At 33.9% G+C, this 24,708-nt stretch overlaps 1 protein-coding gene across 1 annotated transcript in view; it reads left to right on the top strand.

Annotated features, from left to right (window-relative positions):
* Nucleotides 1-2,518: 2,518 nt before the first annotated feature.
* LOC143917750 (uncharacterized) overlaps nucleotides 2,519-24,708 on the top strand; it is a 34,252-nt gene continuing 12,062 nt past the window's right edge. Inside the window, exons 1-2 of the mRNA XM_077439331.1 lie at nucleotides 2,519-2,766; nucleotides 2,824-3,169. Of these exons, the coding sequence (XP_077295457.1) occupies nucleotides 2,519-2,766; nucleotides 2,824-3,169 (594 nt within the window). The remainder of the gene's footprint in view (nucleotides 2,767-2,823; nucleotides 3,170-24,708) is intronic.

Raw genomic sequence — 24,708 nt, 5'->3', positions numbered from 1 at the left:
GGAGACACGTAGAGACATGTCGCAAGCGCGGAGACACGCACGGAGACAGAAATGTAATTATTGTAACGTAGAGATTAGGTGGCGCTCGTGGACCGATGGATTACGAACGCTAATCACTTGATCTCTCGTTCGCACCATAATGGCCTCACCGTATAAATGAGTCGTATGTAACGGCCAATAAGATCGCTCGGCTCATCGACCAATAAGATCGCGCATATATCTGTATGCGCTGAGCGCCCGATGTGTATAAATATCGAGCGCTCTCTAACTGAAAGGCATTCCGGGCTAGACAGCCGACCACAATAAACCACTTCTACAACACTACTGCGTCTTTCTCTTTCCCCTCTTCACGTCAACGTTACATTATTATCTGTCGATATTATGTCATTTTAGTTCACATAACCGTAATATTAGTTTTTCTCCGATCCTTGTTGATGCTAATGTTATTGCAACTCCTGTTAATACAATCGGTGGGCTTTAATTGAATTTGAAAATTGTAATAAAACTTAATTTTAATTATTTCAATTTAAGGAAGCATTTGATTGTTGTGTTGATGAATTGACCAGTTTCATGAGATTCAACATGAGTATTAGAATGAGATGAATGATTGATAGTACGTATATTTTTTTTACAAATGCTAAAAAAAGGCTGACAATTTTTGTGGGTAAAATCGACCAGTCCGGTGATCTCTAGTCATCACTAAAGCCCGGACCCAGAGGGTGCCGCGTATTGTTCAAATGTTGTAATCTACCTCTAGTCATCGCTACCTCTAGTCATTACTATCCTACCTCTAGTCATCACTAGAAAAACACATCGGTTTCTCATCATCATCATCTCTATAATCACCGATTTCCCGAGTAAAGTTTTGTCTTCCCGATATGCATCAAAGTATTCATCAAGTATACATATATAATTTTTATCAAACAATGGAATTCGATTACAACCTTAACAAATAAATGTAGGATTCAATTCGCGAAAGGACACGTGGTACAGGTGGTCAATAGACTCATTCGGCGCTTTAAAATATGTTAATTTTATGATACGCCAAATAAACTGTCGTTTTTACTCAGAATACCAGCTTAAACATAAATGTATACGACCCAAGCATGTCAATCTAATATATATGTACATATGTATATACTATTGCATGCCTGATAGCATTTCATTAGATGATAAAATATAGAAGAAAATAATTATTCATATTTAGGTCAAATATGAAATTAACGTGGAGTGCATTTGAACAAATGAATGTTGTTTTTAAATCAAACTGCCACTTTGCCTGAAGAAAAAAATCTCTGATCAATACGTTTTGCCAGTAATAACGTATGAATGTGAAACTTGGACATTGAACGCCAAGATGCTACACAAAGTCCAATGCACTCAAAGAAGTATAGAACGATGTATGTTCGGCATAACAATGAAAGGCAGAAAGCGAAACACCTGGGTGAGAAGTATGACAAGGGTAATGAAAATAGTGGATAGAGTGAAGAGATTGAAATGACAATGGGTGGGCCACGTGGCTAGAATAATGGACGAAAGGTGGACAAAAGAAGTGCTAGAATGGTACCCAAAAGAATTCAAAAGGAGGACCGCAGGGAAGATGGGTAGACAAAATTAGGAAAATATGTGGAATGAGATGGATGAGAGTTGCCCAAAACAGAGACGAGTGGAAGCGTGTTGGAGAGACCTTCATCCAGCATTGGACGGTGAGCGGCTGTAGATGATGATGATATATATTCATATACAGGGCCAACGAGAGGGGGGAAAAGGGTATGGAAATTAACTAAGGCCCGGCTTTTGAAGGCAATTAATATTTATATTTTTAGCAAAAGTATAAAAGCATTATTTGGCCTTTTTACTCTTAGGGTTTTTTGGACACTAAGCAAAATGGTAAAACTGTTTCCAAGTAATGGATTTTACCTTTTTATCTTACTTAGGGCATAATAAAATTTAGGGAAAGATCCGTTCTGGTGTTCAAAATAGTTAGTTTCCTCGTCACAATATCAAAAACAAATTAGTAAAGTAACCCTTGGCCGATTCAAGCAGCTAACAAGCGGACAGTTAAAAGTACGAGATTAGTGCATTTTTACATCGATAATAAAGATAAAAATCTAGCACATGCGCCTATTTGCAAAATTGCAAATGTGATGCACGTTCTATTCCTAGAATAATTCAACAGAAATATACTAATAAATGATTGATTTTAATCGTAACAGTATCCGTTTGTCTTTCGACATATCTATCTTATCGTGTGCTATCGTTGTGTCTGGACGTGTTAAATCGTTCGCATTCTACCATGGAGGATATTGTTACTATAAGCCAGAGAATACTCGCGGACCTTTCAAAAAAAGGATCTGGTGCCAATGTCCTTACCAAGGACAGGGTGCGATACATCAGCGACGAAATTAAAAATATAGTATCCATCGCACGCGTCGCTTTTAATAACCTGGCCTCGCTAAAAATCGCTGTGGAGTCCCTCCAGACTATCCACACTGATGTCGGTGAAATAAAGAGGATGATGTGTCGTCCCTTTCCAGCAGCTCTGGCTCCAGCTGTTTTTGTTGAACCTACAACTCTGCAATCGGGCGAGGTAACATTACGAGAACTCTCCACACTGTCAACTGAATGTAACAATACTACAGTACATAAACAAACACCTGTCAGATGCCCGTATGACGTTATAGCGGCATCCTCTACCGTTTCACCTCCGCCTTATTCAGCTTCAACTTCACTCGCGTCTGCTTTAGCTTCAGCATCTACTCCTGGGTGTGCTACTGTTTCTGCTTCTCCTCCTTCTCCTATAAAACCTGCGAAATCTTACAGTCAGGTCGCAGCGCTATCTTCTACTGCTTCACCTCTGCCATCTTCATCTTCAGCTACACTTACATCAGCTTCTGCTTCAACATCTGATTATGTTCCTGTCTCTTGTGCTCCTGCTTCTGCTTCTACTGTAGATCCTTCAAATTCGTTCAGTCAGGTCGCTGGGACTTCTTCCGGGAGACTGCCATACACTCGTGGATCTGGAGCACCTGATAAAACTTTACAGGTGGCCACTATTCCGAAATTGAAGAATGTACACGTTTTTAATTTGGCAAATAACTGCACTTGTGATACTGTGAAACAGTTCATATTAAATAAAATTAAAAATAAAAGAATCAACGTTTCTCAGGTTGCTAAAACTGACATGTGCTCGTCATTTAAAATTAGTGTAGATACTGAAACTTTTAATATAATTATCAATCCTGAATTTTGGCCTATGGGTACTGGCATAAGAGAATGGTTATTTCTCAAAAAAATCTCTTCGAAACCGATTGCCCAAACCCGTGACCCGTAACATTAAACTTTATTATCAAAATGTGCGGGGTTTAAATACAAAACTCAAGGAATTCTACAACAACGCCGCTTCTAGATCTATTGACGTCCTTGCTATTACTGAAACATGGCTAAACTCATCTGTACATGATGCCGAAGTACTTGACAGCAGTTTCAATATATATCGCCATGATAGATCTGCCAGAGGTGGTGGTGTTCTTCTAGCAGTTAAAAATACAAATATTATTTCGGTTGAAAGACTTAGTCATCTTGAGGACATTCATGAATGTGTATGGCTAAAACTAAGATTTGTTAACATTCCTTTTTTTATATACATATGTACTATTTATTTTCCACCAAGATCTCCACCAAATATTTATAAGCGATTTTTTGATTTAATTATATCTAATTATTCACATTTAAGTAATGGTCGCATTTTTATATCTGGAGATTTTAATCTGAATTCTTCTAACTGTTTTCCTGATGACCTTAATTTTTTTATATCTTTATTCAACTTAAAACAAATTAATACTATTCGAAACTATTTTAATAATTCCATGTTGGATTTTCTATTAACAAATTTAGATTGTCAGAATATTATTATTTCAAATTCAGTTGATTCCTTGGTTCCTGAAGACAGCTATCATCCTGCTCTTGATATTCATTTAAAATTAACTATAACTTATTCCTCACTTCGTTTAATAAATAACTGTCTTAATACCTCTGTCCTAAATGGATGGTTATTTACAAATGTTGATTTCAAATATTTAAATGATATTCTTTGTAATTGTCAATGGGAGCGAGTTTATGAGTGCAAAGATGTTAATTTGGCCCTCTCTAATTTCTATGACATTATATATTCTATTTTTAATGATTGTTTTCGGTTGAAAGGATTAGTGACGAGTAAAAGGATTTATCCGCCTTGGTTTACTAAAGAAATTATTAATCTCTTAAAAAGTAAATATCAAACACATAAACTCTGGAAGAAATCGAGCAATCCTCTTATCTTAAATAATTTCCGTATTTTACGTACGGAAATTAAGAAATTAATTAATAATGCATATAATGTTTATGTAGCTGATTGTGAAAGTTCCATAGTTAAAAACCCTAAGAAATTCTGGAACTTCATCAATTCTAAACGTGTAAATCGTGTAAAGTTGACCATTATGTACAATGATTCTGGATTGTTAGAGGGTGATCAAAACATTGCTAATGGATTTGCCGACTTTTTTAAATCAGTTTTCAATAATCCTACTGATTCCATGGAACCTACCAATGACTCGGAATTTACTTTCCCCACTTTAGCGATTAATCATCTTGACTCTTCCGATCTGAAATATGGCTTTCTAAAGTTAAAAAATATTTATTCTTCCGGTCCTGACTCCATCCCTAATTACATCCTAAAAGGATGTGAGGTTAGTCTCTTAGAACCTTTAAAATTCATTTTTAATTTAATTCTAAGGAACTCTTCATTCCCCAATTTATGGAAATGCTCTAAAGTAACTCCTATTCATAAGAAGGACGATAAATCTTGTGTAAGGAACTACAGACCAATAACTATCTTGTCAGCGCCAGCCAAAATGTTTGAGGTAATATTACACAGATACATTTTTAATCACTTTCAAAGTATGCTCATTGATCAGCAGCATGGCTTTCGTCCGGCCAGATCAGCTATTACCAACTTGTTATGTTTCTCTAATGACATAACCAGCACTTTGGATTGTAATAATCAAATGGATGTAATATATACTGATTTTGAGAAGGCGTTTGATAAAGTTGATCATAAAATTTTGGTTAGTAAATTAAGTTTTATTGGATTTACTTATAATCTTGTTGGTCTTTTTATTTCTTATTTACAGGATCGACGTCAATTCGTTAAGTTTGGGAGTTGCTTTTCTTATGAGTATGTTGCCACTTCTGGGATTCCCCAAGGATCAAATCTTGGCCCTTTATTATTCCTAATATTTATCAACGATATTCAATCTTCTATTCACCATTCTAAATTTTTATTATATGCGGATGACTTAAAAATCTATAAGAGAATAATTGATTTACCTGACGCTCTTTATTTGCAAGAGGATTTGAATTCTATTTATGAATGGGCTAATGTTAATAAACTTCCCTTCAATATCCTAAAGTGTCGGGTCATTTCTTACTCTCGTTCTCGTTCTCCTATTAAATATCCGTATAAATTTCATGATTCTCTTCTTCAGAGAGAATTATTTATATCTGATCTGGGAATAGTCTTCGAAAATAGTTGGAGTTTCAACATTCACATTGAGAATATCTGTGATAGGGCAACAAAAATCCTTGGATTCGTAATCCGTAATTCGTCTGAACTAGGGCTCACTGCCATTCGTCTCTTATATTGTACATTAGTTCGCAGTGTGCTCGAGTTTGGCTCCATTATATGGTCTCCCTATCAACTTCGTTACTCTCTAATGTTGGAACGAGTCCAAAGGAAATTCCTTAGATTTTTATATCTGAAAACATTTGGATTTTATCCATATCTGTTCCCTAGTGCCTTTGTCTTGGGATCTTTGGGTTTCAACTCCCTGGCAAAGAGAAGAGATTTATTTCTTGGGAAACATTTCGTAAAATTACTTAGAGGAGAGATTCACAATCCCACTATCCTGGAGAAACTAAAATTCTGGGCCCCGGAAAATCGTAGAGTTTTAAGAAAACATGATATATTTTTACCAATTAGGGCTAAATCAAACGTGCTCATGAAGTCCCCCCTCTCGAGAGCTGTTCGACTCCTTAACTTACTGGCACAATACTTGGACCTATTCGATGCCAGTTATGTTGAGTTGGTGGAACACATCCTAAATAGCACGATATAAATTTTTCAATCTTATTTCTTTGTTTTTATTTTGTGTACATATTTTTTACTTGATTTTTATTATTTTTTTATGATGTTTTTTTTTATTTATGATTTTTATTATTTTCTTATGTTTTTTTTTTTTTATTTATGATTTTTATTATTTTTTTTTATGATGTTTTTTTTGTAATTTTTATGATTTTTATTATTTGTATTAAAATCACATTGACGCTTTGGGGCAACCTGTCAAGTCTCTGTGGTATTGATTTTTTAAAATAAAATAAAATAAAATAAGAAAATACGTCATTCAAACATGTTAAAATTTTGCTGTATAAATGCGAACGGTCGACTGGATTTTTCGTTTGTTATAGTTTATTGTCGTATTTAATTAATTTCATTTGTTTCACTGTATTGTATTTATGTATATAAATTAATATGAAATATATTTTTATTAATTAGCAACGAAAATTTTTTTTTTACTAAAATGGGTCAAGGGGGGGGCCCAGATTTTCAAATTTGCACCGGGGCCCGGATTTTCTCTCTACGGCCCTGTGCATGTATGTATATATGTAACCAAATCTTATAATGAGATTCAAAACATAACGTGTGTATATTTAGATCTAAAATAAATATCTAAGTATGTACCTTACATTAAAGTCACACCGTATTGTATGACGACCCAATATAAAGTGCAAATAGAAGAATTCAAACAAAGCCAACGAACAGTATCCAATTCATATACATATGTACATAGATAGACGTTATTCGAATCTATTCTTAAGCCACTTCCATCAGTCCGACAATTTACTTAATACTGAAGTACATACATACTATCTGCACATAAGTATGTATAATATGCACATATGTAGGTAGGTCACGGGGCCGTGACCCAAACGATCGAAAATCGGAACTTTATCGAGGGAAAATTTTACGGAGTGATGTTCCCTGATAATATTGGATAGGTATTTTAACGCGAGGTCTCTTATTTGCATACTAACCTAATAAAATATAAATTTCGCATAAATTACCTTGCAGTGTTTTGTTCTATTCTAGTCGAGACACGTTTCTGTAGTCGCTCAGGTTCATGCAATAAATTCAGCTGCAGCGTTTCGTTTTTCACGCGAGATAAAACGACACGTGATGCTGTTGTCTAATGTGGCTTTTCCCGTTTTTCATTTCGCAAAAGGTCTTGTCTTGGCGTCTCGCAAGGGCAATGAAACATGTCGCAATTGCTTGTCATTTTTTGTTTGCAGTATTAAACGTGGTCTTGTGAAGTATTGCATAGCTTTTTCAGTTCCTCTGCAATATATGTACATACATATAAAATGGATCAAATAAATTCTGTATAAACTTTCAGTGATTTTTCTTTGTAAAAACCTCATTTAAAAAAGATCCCATATGTATTGAAAGGGTACAAAGAAGAATTACAAAGATTCCTTTTGAACTTAAATCACTTTCTTATAATGAAAGGTTGAATAGAATGAATCTCACTACACTGGAGACGAGAAGAATAAGAGGTGACTAATCGAAGTCTTTAAAATAATAAATGATCATTATAATTGTCTTATGTCCAAACTTATTACGTTCAATGAAAACACTCATCTCAGAGGTTACACTCTCAGACTCCAAAAAGAAAAATCGAATAAATTGATCAGAGATTCCCTCTTTTCAAACAGAGTCACTTATGCTGCATTTATACGAGACCAATTTTTAAGACATTCCACTAAGCCAAGCCAATATTGGCCTCATGAATTGCTTGAGAATTTAAATTTGCCTTCAGGACATTCGATTGTCTTCACAATGCGCCTTCCTGGCCGAAAACCTTGTACATTTGATACAAGTATTATACAAAGTAAATACATATTATTTAACATCCACAGAGACATTAATGGTCAAATTTGTAAATTTCCAGCATTTTATACAACTCAACGAAATGCGAGATTGGCGAAAATTCGAGATTTGCGAGAAAATTTGTAAGGTAGCCAATTTATTGGAACCGTTTGAATTAAAATCAGATAAATTGGCAAACTCTGATTGGAAACGATCAAAAAATCCAAGGTGTGGTCAGCAGAAACCAGCGGGATTTGAACCCGTGATCACTTTGTTCAAAGCATTATATGGTAACTACTAATCTATTCTGCTGTGTGTTGATACTGTTACGTAGGGGTGGGTTTAGGATCCAAATAAAAGGCCAAAGTCGCTTCACAGCATTTATTTGAATGATTCAGGAGGTCCACACGGATCAAACGCTCGCTCCAGAATAATCTGATATGACGTATGTACCTCCTTATAAAAGACAAGTTGCTCACGACAGCTTCCCCGATCCATGAATGTATCTATTGTCTAGGCACGTACAATTTTAAGTGAGTCTCATGTTCTAGTTCGGGTTCTGAAAATTCTAGCGGACACTTACTGAGTTCCGTTAGGCCAATTCGGGAGTCTCCATTATTCACCCCCGAATGCACATAGACAGTGGATACTCTCTCTCTCGTGTTGCCATGTTACAATACTATAGCATAGTATAGTATGACCAATTCAAGAAAAAAACCAAATGACAAAAAATAAAAAAGTGCAGTGTTATAATAGCTAATTTTATTTTACGATTCGTTCCTTATTATTTGGGTACATATTAGCCAGCAGTTTGGCTTAGTGTAAGCGTATATATTTAGCACCACTGAAGTCAAAGGTTCGAGTCCTCGCCACTGCTGGTTAGATTTGGGGGTTTTGTGACTCCAAATCGATCGTTTCTCTATCAGAGTTTGCCAATTTTATCTGATCATTGCTGAAATGGTTCCTGAAAATTGGTATTAAATCTAATCCTGTTGTCACAAAATCTGCTTGTGTATAATTTGTAATAATTATACACAGTAATCTGAAATCTATAGATATCTCTATAGACATTTCTATAATTTCGTATTTATTATACGTATAAAAATTGTATACAAAAAAAAAATCTAAAAATAATCCATAGATGTCTCTATGATTATTATTTCTGATTAATTGTTATATGCTACATATTATAATTGTATATGTATGTATTACTGTATTTCTGATTGTTTATGTATTCTGTATTTCGTTAACGTACACCCGTCGCATTGGAGATCATCTGTAATGGCGAGTGTATATTGATTTGTAACAATAAAATAATATAAAATAAAATATACTGAAATCCGATCTTCTGTCATATAAGATAATATAATCCAAACCTATTATTGTAATATCTCTACGTCCTCATGAATTGCACCAAATTACGAATCAACCCTTACAACCAACTAAAACAACAATAAATTCCACGCATAAAATTAATCCAGCCAATTGTACCAATCGACGTAGTGACCCTACACATTACGACATCAACAATCATTAATGACCCGAGTACAGAAGCGAAACAAGCGATAATAACTGTCGTTAATCGCACACTTCCACACATAATACAATGCGATAAATTTCCAGCACGCGCGCAGCCTAAATTAACCCTTCAAACGCCGGCCTTTCTTTTTGGCGTCGCCTTTGTGTATCGAGAAAGTAAATCTTTTGCGATTTAGCGCACGATTAAATCCCGAAACAAAATTAACAGATCAACTCCCGACACGTAAACAATAATGCTCTCGGAGGAGGCGATCGCTCTTCTTCAAGTTAAAACGATCTCCCCCCCCCCTCCCCCTTCGTCTCCCTCCTACAAATCACCCATTCAAGGTCCCACTGGATTTATTTAACCCTCTACCTCCCACCCTTGAAGTCAACAAGTGTTCGTGTGTCTGCGTCGGGAGAAAAGTCTGGGGGTCGCGGAAACGATTCCGAGTCATTAATATTGTTGACCTGAGGCAGCTCGTTTGTCTGTGTTCTCCTTCGCTTAGGGCTACCATATGCCCTATCTTTCCAAGACGTGTTCTCTTTTTTACAAACAGTTTCACTTACGATTACAATTCTGAAAAAAAAATTGCCTCTTATCCGATCGTTTTCATACTTTGCCATATTGCTCATTTTGGTCATCAATATAAGTAAATGTATCCTCCGCCATTACGAAAAAACATAGTTTTAGACGCGTTTGAAATTTGAATTTCTGAAAAGTGCCTGACGTTAATCCAGTTTTTAGTTTTAAACATAGATGGCGGTAGTAAAATAAAATTATTGTATTAGACGCGTTTGAAAATTCTCCCACGAATAAGTGCCTGACGTTTATCCAGCGTTTGTTTAGACTTTTCTCACTTTTCGCCATGTCAGATTTCAATTGTTTAAACACCTATATCTTTTTATTTTTTCACTCTATATTTTATAAAATTTACTTTATAGGTTCTCATTATCTCTCATATATATTTTTAGTTCACTCAAAGTGTTAATAATGAATGTTATCGATATCTTTGTCGATCGTAATATCGATCCATATTGCTTTTACGGCCAAAACTCTCATACATTTGACACTTCTAGGTTATAACCAGCAGCGTGGTCTAGTGGTGAATGTTGAATTATTTCGTACTTGATGTTACGAGTTCGATTCACCGCTAAGTCTCGCTGTTGGCGATTGAGTTGGCGATTGATTTGTCTAGGTCGATCGTTTCTTATCAGAATTTGCCAATTTTTCTGATTTTAATTGAAACGATTCCTGTAAAATTGGCGTTTTCTTCCCAATTTTCTGTTGCGAACCTTTAGTTATTGTTATATCTTAGGTTTCGCCATATTGCTCACCATAGATGTCTCTGTGGTTGTTTATCGAATATAAAATTCGTATTGTTACATGAAAGTTATTCATCGTTATTTATCGTATTATTACGATTTTTGTAATATATGTATACTGACCATAGATGTCAGATATTTAGATTTATATGTATCTATGTAGTAATTATATGGACCAGGAAGGCGCATTTGGGATTTACCTGTTAAGCCTTCCTGGTATATTTGTATATACGTACATATGTATGTGAAAAAAATGTAAATAAAAAATAAATAAATAAATAAATAATTAGACGTCAGATGGTGAAAAATAATCCACATAGCCGCATTTGTCCACACTGTTCCCATAGTTTTTTTCCCTTTTCGCCAATCTCTAGCTATGTCAGATTTTAATTGTTTAACCGCCTTTAACCTTTTTATCACTCTATATTTTATAAAATTTGCTTTATAGCCTCTCATTATCTCTTATTTATATTTTTAGTTTACTCATAAATGTTTTGGGCAACTGTAAAGACACTATGGCAAAAAATTATTTTAAAAATAAATAAATATGCTTGCAACAACCAAAACAATTCAGAATATTTAAATTTGCGATAGAAGGGGGATGCAGATTTTATCAGAACCGTCATATCAATTGAGATAGATAAATTAGAAAACTCTAACACGATACGGTCGGTCTGGATTTAATAAACATCTTTTTTATGTCACTGAAATTAACTTAATATTGGGTTTTTGAGTATGTAGGTGTTCTATTTTCTAATGATCGGGACATGGTTACCCTATTTTCATCGCCAAAGAAGTGGGTACGTACTATAGGCGAAACGTTTCAGGCGTATTAAGCCGTTCATCTTAGTTTGGTCTTATGAAGAAGTACATACATACATATATAGAGACTGACAACGAGTCCTTTGGTGATAGTTTGTCCTTTCAGTTGAACGTTTGTGTCACCGACGATCTGGATTTATAATTACTTTCTACGGCAAATAAAGTGCTACGATTTGAAAGCATTCACTATTGTTATACATCTCACGAAGGAAATTGTTTTTTTTCAAAGCCGCAGTGTAGCTCACTGGCTAAGCAAATGAGTGATCGTGAGTTTTAATTTATTCAATTTTTCTCAATGATAACGAATACGTCTACCGCTGCTGGCAAGATCTGGATAGTTATTGAAAGCAAATCGACCGTCTCCTATTGGAGTTTGCTAATTTATCTTATTTTATTGTTGTGATGGTTCCAATGAAATCAGCACCCCCTACCTCTCCCCCAAATTAATCTAGTTTAAATTTGTTGGTTGCTGCAAGAATAAATATGCTTGCAGTTTGTATTTAAAAATTATATAATATGTTTAGATATCATAGTGTTGATTAACGGCGACCTGTCATAGCACTATGACATCATCAAAATCACGCACAGCCATTTGCCATCCACTGCTGGATGGAAGCCTCCCCAACACGCTTCCATTCGTCTCTGTTTTAAGTAACTCTCATCCATATCATCCCACAAATTTTTCTAATTTCATCCACCCATCTCCCCTGTGGCATTTTTGTACGCTTTTAAATCCTCTCGGATACCATTTGAGCACTTCTTTCGTTCATCTATTGTCCGTTCTTCTAGCTATGCGACCCGCCATTTTAAACTCTTCATCCTAACCACTATGTCTACTGCCCTTGTCATACTTCTCACCCACTTTTTCCATTTCATGTCATTCTTCGTTATGACAAGCATACATCGTTCCATACTTATTTTAGTTTACTAGACCTTATGCAGTATTCTAGCGTTCAATGTCACATCCACGCTTCATAACTGGCAAGACACATAGATCTACGATCTTTTTCTTAAGGAATAGTGGCACTTTAGATTTGAATTCAGAATTCATTTGCCCAAATCCACTCCATTCTAGCTTGGTAGCAGGGTAGCGGGGAAGTGTAGGGGTGTGGAGCGTCTGACATGTGCTCCTGATATTGACCACCGTGAGATATCAGGCCGAGCAACGAGTGACGTCAGCGTCAGATGCACCTAAGCATGTGCGGGAGCATACACACATCCACGAAGACACACATACATTAATTTATCATTTCAAATGGGTGAACGGGTTGGATTGGTGAGCGTGTAATGCGCGCACTCAACTTTTTCTATTAATACGTGTATACATATGTATAACTATATTTTAATTCGTGTATCAATTCCTTTCCGAAACCACCCATTGAAATCAACGAGCACAACACTAGTCTAATATATATGTAATTTCGAAAGAGACATTTTATGTATATAAGGTTTGTTGGTAATCGAAAATTTCTATGATGACGATTCGATATGTATGAATTTTTTTTTTTTTCGATTCAAATAAATTTAATTACAATACAAATGAATATTTACTATTAAATTCGCCATGTTTAAGCTGTTTTTATTACAAATACTGAGCAAAGCCGGGTAAAACAACTAGTATATAATAAAGACATCACCCGTTATTCCACCCCTCTACTACACCACTAATTTAATAGCATTGTTATTTCTATTCTCTATATTATTATTTGAACAAGATTTATCGCATTTTTAATTTCAAAGGAAGTTTTATCCATCCATGCCAACGAAATAAATCCAGACTTTAATGCCTGAATTGTTTAATAAAACCTCAGTATGATTAAGAAAATTCTCTGTCATAATTCTTTAGTATCATACCGACACAAAGCAGCGGAGGAAAGCGCTCAATTTCCCAAACGAATTCATCACTTAAATTATTCAATATATCAAATGTCAAGTTGAAGAAAGGTGAACAAACAATGCCGAGCGGACGAATTAGCCGGAGAAGATTATTATTAATAATTCGAATTTTCCGAAAATGCGGATCGCAAAAGTAAACATATATACACATACACACACATAAAACAGCGACCACCACGCGACTTTCAGAGGAAAATCAACATCAAAAACACGTAATGAACGTGTATAGTCGAGTCTTGCAGATGTTGGCCATATTTGGATGGTCGATGTGGATTTTCAGGTCAAGGATTCTCGACGACTGCATCTCTCACTACATGTGTATCTATACCTAAACGTGGGTTGCATCGTGTAAGATTTCACCATTTAATCTTGTACACATATGTATATCATAAATATATAAGATATATAAAATATTGCTTAGTAAAAATATTCGACACTTCATATAAATCTTCATGAAATTATTCCAAGATTAATTTGAAATTTTCCCCATTGAGCATCAACTAAATATCAATCTATATATGTATGTATATAAAATATTTAGAAATTCAAGGAAAAATACTTTTTTTTTGCTTGGACAAGTATGAAGTATGAAGTATGGCCAGGCGAACGTGAAGGGTAGGATCCAAGGGAGGTGTGATGGGACCAATCGCCCCCCAAAGCAGGATTTCTAAATTCGCAGATTTTCTAAATTATTGATCTCTTTCTCCAAACGATATGGAACGCTTATAAACATAAATAGAAGTTCGAGAAAACCCCATATATGTACATACATACATATTGTAGCATATGTTAAAAGGAGCCGCCGTTATAATCGGTTTTCGAGGATTATATTCAGGCTTAAGTGCTGTTGGCTAACGATGGAGACACCCGAATAGACTTAGTGGTCGGTAACGTCACCCAGCCACTTCCCGCTAGAGTTCTCAGACCTGACAGCGCGAAAGTGTGGTACTGTTTGCCGAGACCGTGGGATTGCATATCTAGTACGTGACTATAACAATAGGTAAACAAACGCGTCAAGGAAAATGCAGTGAGCGACCAGCCCTTTATAAGCTTAGGGCATATCAAGGCATTCTGGATGGAGCACTGGCAGTGCGTGGATCTCCATTATCACCCAATAAATGCTGTGAAGCGGCTTTGGCCTTTTATTTGGATCCTCTACCCACCCCTACGCAACAATATTATACATGTTTATAAACTGCTCCCAAAAAAATCCCGCTTGGCAACCACTTGGCTACACTAACATTAAATTTATAAATAGATTATTATAAATTATAAATAGATTTTTATCCGAGTAGTTCTTGTATGTTTTAATTAAATTTTCGACTACAATAAATAAAATATTGTTGTATATTAGGGTTTCCAACAGTTTCAAGAAAAACATGATAGAAAACAAAATAGGTTCAAAATGTTATCTTTCTTGATTTAGGCAACTTTTTGTTATGATTTAATAGCCCTAGGGGGCGAAGGCTCCGGGGGTGCAGGCGCCAGGGGCGCAGCCACCGGGGGTGCATGCGCCGGATTCTGGTATACATATAATTTCGAAAGAGACAGTATAAATGTTTGTTTGTTCGTGACAGTCAATTTAATAATAAAAACAAATGAATATTCAAATAAATTTATATAAAATAAAATTAATAAAATGTTTACTATTAGATTAGTCATGTTTAAACGGTTTATATTACAAATACCGAGTAAAACCACTAGTATACTACATACATACATAGCGTTACACTATTTTGTAAAACAAAACGCTTCTCAGTACATAATAGTTTTCTTATAATAAAGTGAAAATGATCAAATATGAGATTTCAAAAATGTAATATTATTTTCTGACCATAATTTTTATAAATTTGATTTTGTATTTTATCAAACTGACACTTATTTTTATGAATACCTGAATTTTCGAATTTTTAGTATGAAATTTAACATTTTTGTGATAAATGTAGCTTCACTTACACTTTTAGCTTCACTTACAAAAAAAATTGCCTCTTATCCGATCGTTTTCATACTTTGCCATATTGCTCATTTTGGTCATCAATATAATTACAAGGGTTTTTTTATACATTTCACTTCGCTAATGGTTCAGCCAAAAGTTTACTTCTCAGTTGGCAACCCTATTCTTATGTTTTTTTTAATATCGCCTCCCCGCCCCCCTATTGAAAAATTCCTGGATCCGTCACTGGGTGGAGCGGGGGGTAGATTGAAGGGCTATGTGAATTGATTGCATGTTGAAACCATAGCGACAATAGCCTCGGGTGTGATTCTTACATTATTTTCCAAGAAAATACGTTGATATATCAATGGGAACAACAGTAACTACATATATATAAGACGATTATCTATGTTGATGTACATATATATTTTCCATATTAGTAGTTAAGATATATAATATATGTATGTATGTACATATGCAGGTTATGTTTTCGTTATCAATTTATTTATTTATAATTATCAATTTGCTATTAAATAAAAAAATATATGCCGGGTCCCCCAAAATTGACATATGTAAGCAACAATTAAAAATTAAGACTAGCCGAATATGCTATTTTATTAATAACGTAACAACAATCAAGGAAGATAAATATTGGTAAATTTGTACCGGCTATTCTACAGCCCTGGTAGTAGTTTTTTGTTGATCTATTCGTACATTTTTTTAGCAGTGTTTTTACATACATGCATATGTATGTTGAATCGAAACGACTATTATAGTACGGCGAGCGTTATCTCACACAACAACACACACACAGAATAGCGCTATTATAAATATGATATACCCCCACGAATTGACGTACATACATATGCAAATACATAGTTCAACGTCAAAACAAGAATCAGCAACACTATTTCGCCAAAACAATATCTGAATATAATTAACAGCGTCAAAATTATCGTCACCGCTCTAATTGACAGTTCACGTCCTTGCAATCTTCGACGGGTAAGGTATGGTAAGGTTACATCCGAATAACCCTGTCGAGTTTCAGCCTCGGTCTAATATTAAATTAGCCTCATCAAGATCGAAACACCAGCGGTGTCGTCCTCCACCACCACTACTCTGACTTCTCATCCACTCCCTGTTCTGGGTGACGGGTCACTTCCTACACTGTGTCTGTGCAGGAAACGAGCCAGGTAATTGGCACCGCCTCGGCTTAATTAGCAAACGACCAGCTCGTTAGTAAATACCCAGCCAACACCACCACACCACTAATAATTTCACGTAAGCGAAAATTTAAAACCCGTACGTCCTGTGTATTTATAGGGGTCTCACAGCGCAAAGGTGATAGCTCAACAATTGAGTTTTGTTCTTGTTTTTACTAACCTCTTATACGTTTCACATGGTTTTCGTGTAAGCGGTCATTTTTTATATCCCTTATCTCTTATCCGATCGTTTTCATACTTTGCCATATTGCTCATTTTGGTCATCAATATAAGTTAAGGTATCATCCGCAATTACGATGGTGAAAAAATATCGTATTAGACACGTTTGAAAATACTGCATCGTATTACACGGTGACGTTTATTTGTCACATTCATCATTCACATCGGTAGTTTCATTACTTTTCGCCCTGCCATCTCGCTGTCAAATTTTAATTATTTAAACGCCTATAACTTTTTCTTTTTTCACTCTATATTTTATAAAATTTGCTTTATAGGTTCTCGTTATCTCCAATATTTTATTTTATTTTACATATATACCAGGAAGGCCTTACAGGTAAATCCCAATGCGCCTTCCTGGCCAATTACAAATACAAATGCAGCATTTTTATTATAAGTCGTTGAATTGCGAGACACTGAAAAAACTCGCAAATTAACGAGACATCTATGAATTATACATAATTTTTTATTGTACATCAATCAAATTTCAAATAGTGGTGACATAGTAGGTAGGAAGTATTTTTAGCCAATTTTTTTTCCCGGGAACCGTTTCAACAATGAAATCAGAGAAAATTGGTAAACTCTGATAGGAAACGATCAACCTGGAGTCACAAATCTAGATCTGACCAACAGCATACTCTAAAAAATTCATTTTCATTCAGGGATTGAACCCGGCACCTTCTTGGCGGTAAGCAGAAGCTTAACGTCCGAGCTATGCTGCTGGCTATATATATAAATATTTATAGTTTTGTGGAGGCTTGCTGAGCCAACGGTCTTAGGTATTGCCACACCGGCCTTTATGCAGGGTGGCAACACTGTTCAGTGAATCTGACAGAATGACGTTTAACCCATAACCTCAAATCAAAACAAACTTTCTAACCAATACAGACTTAATATATGTACACAGATCAAACAGTGATAGTTTTATTTTTAGTTATTAGTTATCAGCTGATTTAAAACTTCTACTCCGATTATATAACTAGTAAACTAAAAATTTTAAAATAAAAAACCTGGTAAAAAAAACTTTTTTAAATACTAACCTTTTAGTTTTGTATATAATATTAATTATTTTCTCTTGGAGCACTTGGTAGCTTTTCAAAATTTAAGTTTCATATTATTTATTTATTTACTAGCTGAACAATGCCAGATTATAATGCACGTTGCAATGCCAGCATAAGGCATGAAATTCCCGTTCCCGTTCCCGTTCCCGTTTCAATTGATGGTTGGAGCCGTGTCGTCATAAACCAACTGGTAACGTGGTTACTAACGAACACATTTCCTTGACTGCACAATGGCACTTCAAACTTCGCATCGGTAAAATCGTAATTACGAATATTACTATTAAGAGGTTTTTTCCCATTTTTTTTTCACAGTAATCTTCCCGGACATGCATACAACAAATCCTGAAAGTTCCATCGTAATTGGTTAAGTGGTTTAGGAGCCTATACAAGACAGACATTTATTTTTTACATACCTCTTTTATACTTCACTTACGATTACAATTCAGGAAAAAATTTGCCTCTTATCCGATCGTTTTCATAGTTTGCCATATTGCTCATTTTGGTCATCAATATAAGTAAATGGAGCCTCCGCCATTACGAAAAAATATCGTTTGAAATTTGAATTTCTGAAAAGTGCCTGACGTTTATCCAGTTTTAGTTTTAAACCTAGATGGCGGTAGTAAAATAAAATTATTGGTATTTTTATTCAAAATAATAATTTTATATACACATTATAGAAGAGGTATGTTTTTAAAAAACTTTTTTTTAACACAATTCTTTTTACGAACCTCCACTTACATTACATTTCACTTAAGTCAGTAAAAATTTTGGCGCTTATCCGATCGTTTTCATACTATTTTTATTACTAACCTCTTCTTAGCTTACAAATGATTTGGTCGTCTGACGAAGTTTGGGTTCTAATCCGATCGTTTTCAAACTTTTCCATTTTGCTAGGTTTGCTCATCAATATAAGTGGAAATGACGTCCGCCATTACTATGGTGAAAAATAATCGTAATAGACACGTTTGAAAATAGTCCATGATCTTTCTCGGTGACGTTAATCGCCCAAAATGTTAGTTGACATTGTTCGTCAAAATGTTCGTTGAAATTATATATTAGATGTAATTTCCCTTATAACCAATTTTCTTACAAATAATGCTTGAAGAGTGTGATGTAAATAACTCTGTAGAAAACAATACTAGTAAGAAGCTAAAACCAAAGAACTTCATACATTTTATTGAAAGTCTAAAATTATGCCTTGAACAATTATATACATACATACATACATATATATGTAGGTCTCATTATGTAGAGTTATTGCAAATGTGCTCTAAGGCGCGATATACGCCCGGTGTCCGATAATGACCGGGTGTGGTCAGATTAGATTGAATTTTGATTATATGCATAACGTGTACTAGTGTTGTACCAGTACGGTCATTATCAGGTCATTCGGAAGGTTTATTCTCAAAAATTTCCGAGCCAACTAATAAGGCCGTCAACCTTAAACATAAATTGGGGGTCAAATTCTTATTAAAATATTTTTATGATAAACTCACTAATAAATTATATTTAAATTGGTAATATCAGACACGTAGAAAGATCGTTTGTGAACGTTTATAAGCAATGAGTTCAACACTGCGTGACAGTCATCTATCAAAACTCAGTGTTATGTCAATAGTTTTCGCATTACAAACATACGTTTTGATCTACTCTTGTGAATCATAATAGTTCGATGTTTCCATATTATAAAATATACTTATTAAATTATGATTTATTGCGCTATTCAGTTAAATATAATATGTACTGTCGTTCATAAATTTACAATTGACCGTAATTAAAATATAGTGTCATATTATTATGAGTAAAAAACCTTCTACCTATGTACATATGTACTAGTTTTCAACTACGCTGAATTTTCGCTACAATAACCTACAAATTGTTACATCTATGGATCCTTAATATCTTATATATAAAACCAAAACGGCGTTCGTAATTCTTTTCTGATTGGCTATCGTCAAAGTCATTTTTGACTAACCTCTTCTTACTTTCACTTATGATCACTAGTCATTATTGGCTGAATTGGTCAAAGTCGTTTGTGCATGTTCGATCGTTAAATGATATTTTTTTTTCTATTCAAATAAATTTAATAAAAATCAAACAAAGATTTTTTCACGGCTCTCTTCATTGGATCGGAAGAGTTTTAAAAAGTTTTTCCATAACATTGTGTAAAGTAAAACTAATAAACAAACTTTGTAAATAAGTAAACGTTATAACTATTCAAATGTTTAGCCCGTGAGTTGCATAGGAGTGGTAGAAAGCCGCGTTTTGTTTAAATGATTTTTATTATTACTAAATTATGTTCACAATACATCTTATATATATTTTAATAGCCACTGATTTACTGATAATTTAATCTTTTACAATTTTAATTTAATTTTGTTAGTAATCATAGTATTGTAGCATATCCTTTTTCTTGATTTAATCATTCTTTTAAACTTAACACAAAAGATCATAAAAAAATATCGTATTCATTTCCTCCCTCATATTCAACGTTCTCACGAATTTATCAATTTACTTTCAAAGTTTTCGATGAAATTTTTTAGCACAGATTTTGTATGAGTTTGGGTATTTTAATTGTTATTTCAGGTATAAACACAGATTACCTAAACACAATCTGCTTTAGGTCATCGACTTTAGAGAGTCTTTAATTAATATTATGTATTAGATGTATTATGAACATTTATAAGGGTTGTAAATAGGTTTTTGAGCTCTTTTTCCTATTATGCTGTAGATTAACATTAGAATAATATAATACTATGATTACTAACCAAATTAAATTAAATTGTAAAACAGAAAATGATCAGTAGATCAGAAGCTATTAAAATAGATATAAGATGTATTGTGAACATAATTTCGTAATAATAAAAAGCATTTAAAAATCAAAAAAAATTGTTATTTCACATCAGTGCGTACTTTTAAAACACATTACATAATATGAAATCGTAAATTTATTAAGTTTAGAAACGATAAAAATTGGTAAATAAACAATGCGAGTTACCATTAACACTAAAATGTCAGTTGGTTTTATTTTTTGCTTCCAGATCTATGTTAAATCTTTTAACACAAACTACATAATAGGCGTAACATTTCTGTTGTGTTTCAGCAACTGCTCAAAAGTCACATTTTCTTACCCTCTCTCGGTACATATGAAATGCAAAATGTTAAAAATTATTATTAATTGGGTTTTTACATTAGTTAATTAATTTTATTCGTGTCTTCCTTCATCTTACTATTCACATGAATTTATCCATTTTTTACTAACCTCTTATACGTTTCACATGGTTTTCGTGTAAGCGGTCATTTTTCATATCCCTTATCTCTTATCCGATCGTTTTCATACTTTGCCATATTGCTCATTTTGGTCATCAATATAAGTTAAGGTATCAAATAAGGTGAAAAAATATCGTATTAGACACGTTTGAAAATACTGCATCGTATTACACGGTGACGTTTATCTGTCACATTCATCATTCACATCGGTAGTTTCATTACTTTTCGCCCTGCCATCTCGCTGTCAAATTTTAATTATTTAAACGCCTTTTAAAAACTTTTTCTTTTTTCACTCTATATTTTATAAAATTTGCTTTATAGGTTCTCGTTATCTCTAATATATAAATATTTATAGTTTTGTGGAGGCTTGCTGAGCCAACGGTCTTGGTTGTTGCCACACCGGCCTTTATGCAGGGTGGCAACACTGTTCGGTGGTCTGACAGAATGAAGTTTAACCCATAACCTCAAATCAAAACAAATTTTCTAACCAATATAGGCTTAATATATGTACACAGATCAAACAGCGATAGTTTTATATTTAGTTATTAGTTATCAGCTGATTTAAAAGTTCTACTCCGATTATATAACTAGTAAACTAAAAATTTTAGTATTTAAAATTAGGAGGTTAGTATTTAAAAAACTTTATTAAATACTAACCTCCTTTTTTTGAAATTGCAACGGAATAGTATAAAAGCCTTCCAGATGCTCTTAAAAACAATATTCTCGAAATTTCTCGGTTTGGAGAATATTCTCGAGAATATTCCCGAGAATATTCTCCAAAAGATAATTACCGAAAATTTTACAACACTATACAGCATAATAGGAAAAAGAGTTCAAAAACCTATTTAAAGCCGCGTTTAGATAGCTACATATCTAGACTGCAAATCGACAGTGTTCAGTTTCAATTCCAGGTTTGATATATTTCAAAGCATTACATTTTTTTCAACTTTCACCCATCTGAGCGATGCCAAACAGTTCCACTTATAAAAACGCGGCTTACCAGATAATAATTTCACATAAAACAGCAAACCCAGAAGTGCATGTGTACAACGTGCTTCATTTATGTGCAGTGGACGCGTGTTTAAGTGCATAAGGAAGTAGTGCCTCTTGGGATACAAGGTGGTTACTCTGACAACTCTAGTTAATGAAACTTCACTGTATATACCACACATATGTACATACTATATACCTGCATAACTCATAGTATACCCATCCCGGTTAACTATTATTACCACATCAAAAGCGATGGCAACATTTCGCATCGTTAATGAGAATTTAACTAACGATTATATATGTATGTACATATGTATTGTATATGCATTATTAATATTTACGTATATACGTATGTATTATATAATATTTAAATTTTCATAAAAAAACGAATCTTCACAACATCAATAAGTATAGGATGTATCGAAACCGGTTAAATACTGTTGAAAGTGTTTATAAAAAATATTCTAATGGTTTGACATTTGTGTCAAAACGGCCATGAAAACCTGACCAATTCCAAATGTAAATTTTACCTACATTTATAATTTTTTATAGCATAACCCTATTGAACATTAAGTAACCATAATAATATAAGATCGAACAGGATTTTTCGAAAAATATTTCCGTAATATTGGCAATAAAATGAAATTAATTCGATTTGAATTCCCCTTTGACAAAATGTCTTCAATTGGATTTTCGCATTCAATTTGCATCAATTTATATGTAGACACGCAAGTCGGTGCTAATTAACTGTATAAGTAAACACATAAACGTCAGAATGTTATATAAATTCCCTATTATAGTTAAATCAAATTTTAAATTATAGTAGATCATAAATTATAATACAATTATAACTATGTATGTATATTTGCGTCCTGTACATGATTTTATGCACTTCGAGTGCTAATCATAAATTAAGATAATAAAACTGAGAGCCTGGGATCATACAAAAAGTCCCGAGCAATGCTGGTCAAGTGCTCTTGTCCGATATTCAATTCCATAATTTTCAACCACCAAGTTTGGTATACTATCGTACAATACCCAAAACTACAAACACGTGAAGATCTACTAGGTCATGGATTCACTGCATTTCTTCCTATATTGCGTGATATTTATAGCCATATTGACAGTAATCATTAGTCTTACATTTGCATGTGCGCGTGCACTCTGACTGGCTCGCATATGTACACTCCCGGTCGACCCCCTACGATGTAAAAATTCACCTACACACCTGATTTCTCTCGCGCATCCATCTCTGTGTTTGCATCTTGACTTAAATTCTGGGAAACGTCTGAAATTTCCCGGTTCTCACAAAAATTAGCTCAATAATTAAATTTTTCATAATTTATCACTATCACTATTATAACAATTTATTTTATAACACCCATTTTGAAATTTTAAAAGGCAACACATTTTATATGATATGTAAAATACATTTTATGATATGTGAAAATTGAATGTACATATCAGGATGAATTTAAATTGGAAAAAAAACAAAATCTCTTTCTAATGGATACTGACTTTTCACTTTATATTACTTAACACTTTTTAGTTCTTATTACTTTTTATTAATTTCACTCTGTTAATTCAAGGAAATTCCAGCCACTCAAAAATCTGTGATTTGATTTTGAATCACTTCCACTCTTCAGGTCGCTTTAATACTTTGCTGACATACGCGAATTAGGTAACATTAAATTAAGCTATTATTTCCAACATGACGCTAGAGGAATTTAATCATTAACGAACTCATTAAAAGTTATGTCTGAATATTTTGTCGGATTGGACCGATGACAACTAGCCTACCCAAACGCTGCTTTATATCACACCTTTGCAACACACAGGCTAAATAATTAATCCGTGGTTAAATGTACTTCTTTCAATCTCATTTATTTTGCTTGTTAGGTTAAATAATAAGAACAAAAATACAATCACATTTGCAATTTCGGGTGCATGAATGAGCTACATGAATACCGCTCGCAATTATGTAGATGGGTTGAATCAAATTTTAAAGATTGATAGATTAAGTGGGCGTGGTTCTGCCTAATGGAACTATAATTATAAACATAAGTCACTTTTTGACAGCTCTAATTCAAATGATTTGATGATAATCTTGTTTTTTGTCTACTAATTTGCCTGCATATAAACTAGCCGGCGTTACTCGGACGGATTAAAGTTGAAGAAAAAACCTTTAAAAGCCTCCGACCCTTTTCAAAACAAGAATGGATGTTTAATATTAAAAACTGTAGATTTTCATAGCAGACGAATATATTTCAATTCGGCTTTGAAAGTTAGGGAAACCCCTTTAAAGAACTTTGACCCGTTCCAAAACTCGTCTACGATCTCATATCGTATATGGAATTAAGGTAACATGAGATAGTATGCTAGATTTTGTTGGATGTATTACATTGAACGTAACATATGTATATATGCACCTATACATATGTACATATATATTGTAGATTTTTGTAGCCTACATTCATATCAACCTGT

This window comes from Arctopsyche grandis, chromosome 10, assembly GCF_051622035.1.
Source record: "Arctopsyche grandis isolate Sample6627 chromosome 10, ASM5162203v2, whole genome shotgun sequence".
In the NCBI taxonomy this organism is placed as follows: Eukaryota; Metazoa; Arthropoda; class Insecta; order Trichoptera; family Hydropsychidae; genus Arctopsyche; species Arctopsyche grandis.
The sequence above is the reverse complement of the archived record's forward strand: the minus strand, read 5'-3'. Positions and strand labels throughout refer to the sequence as shown.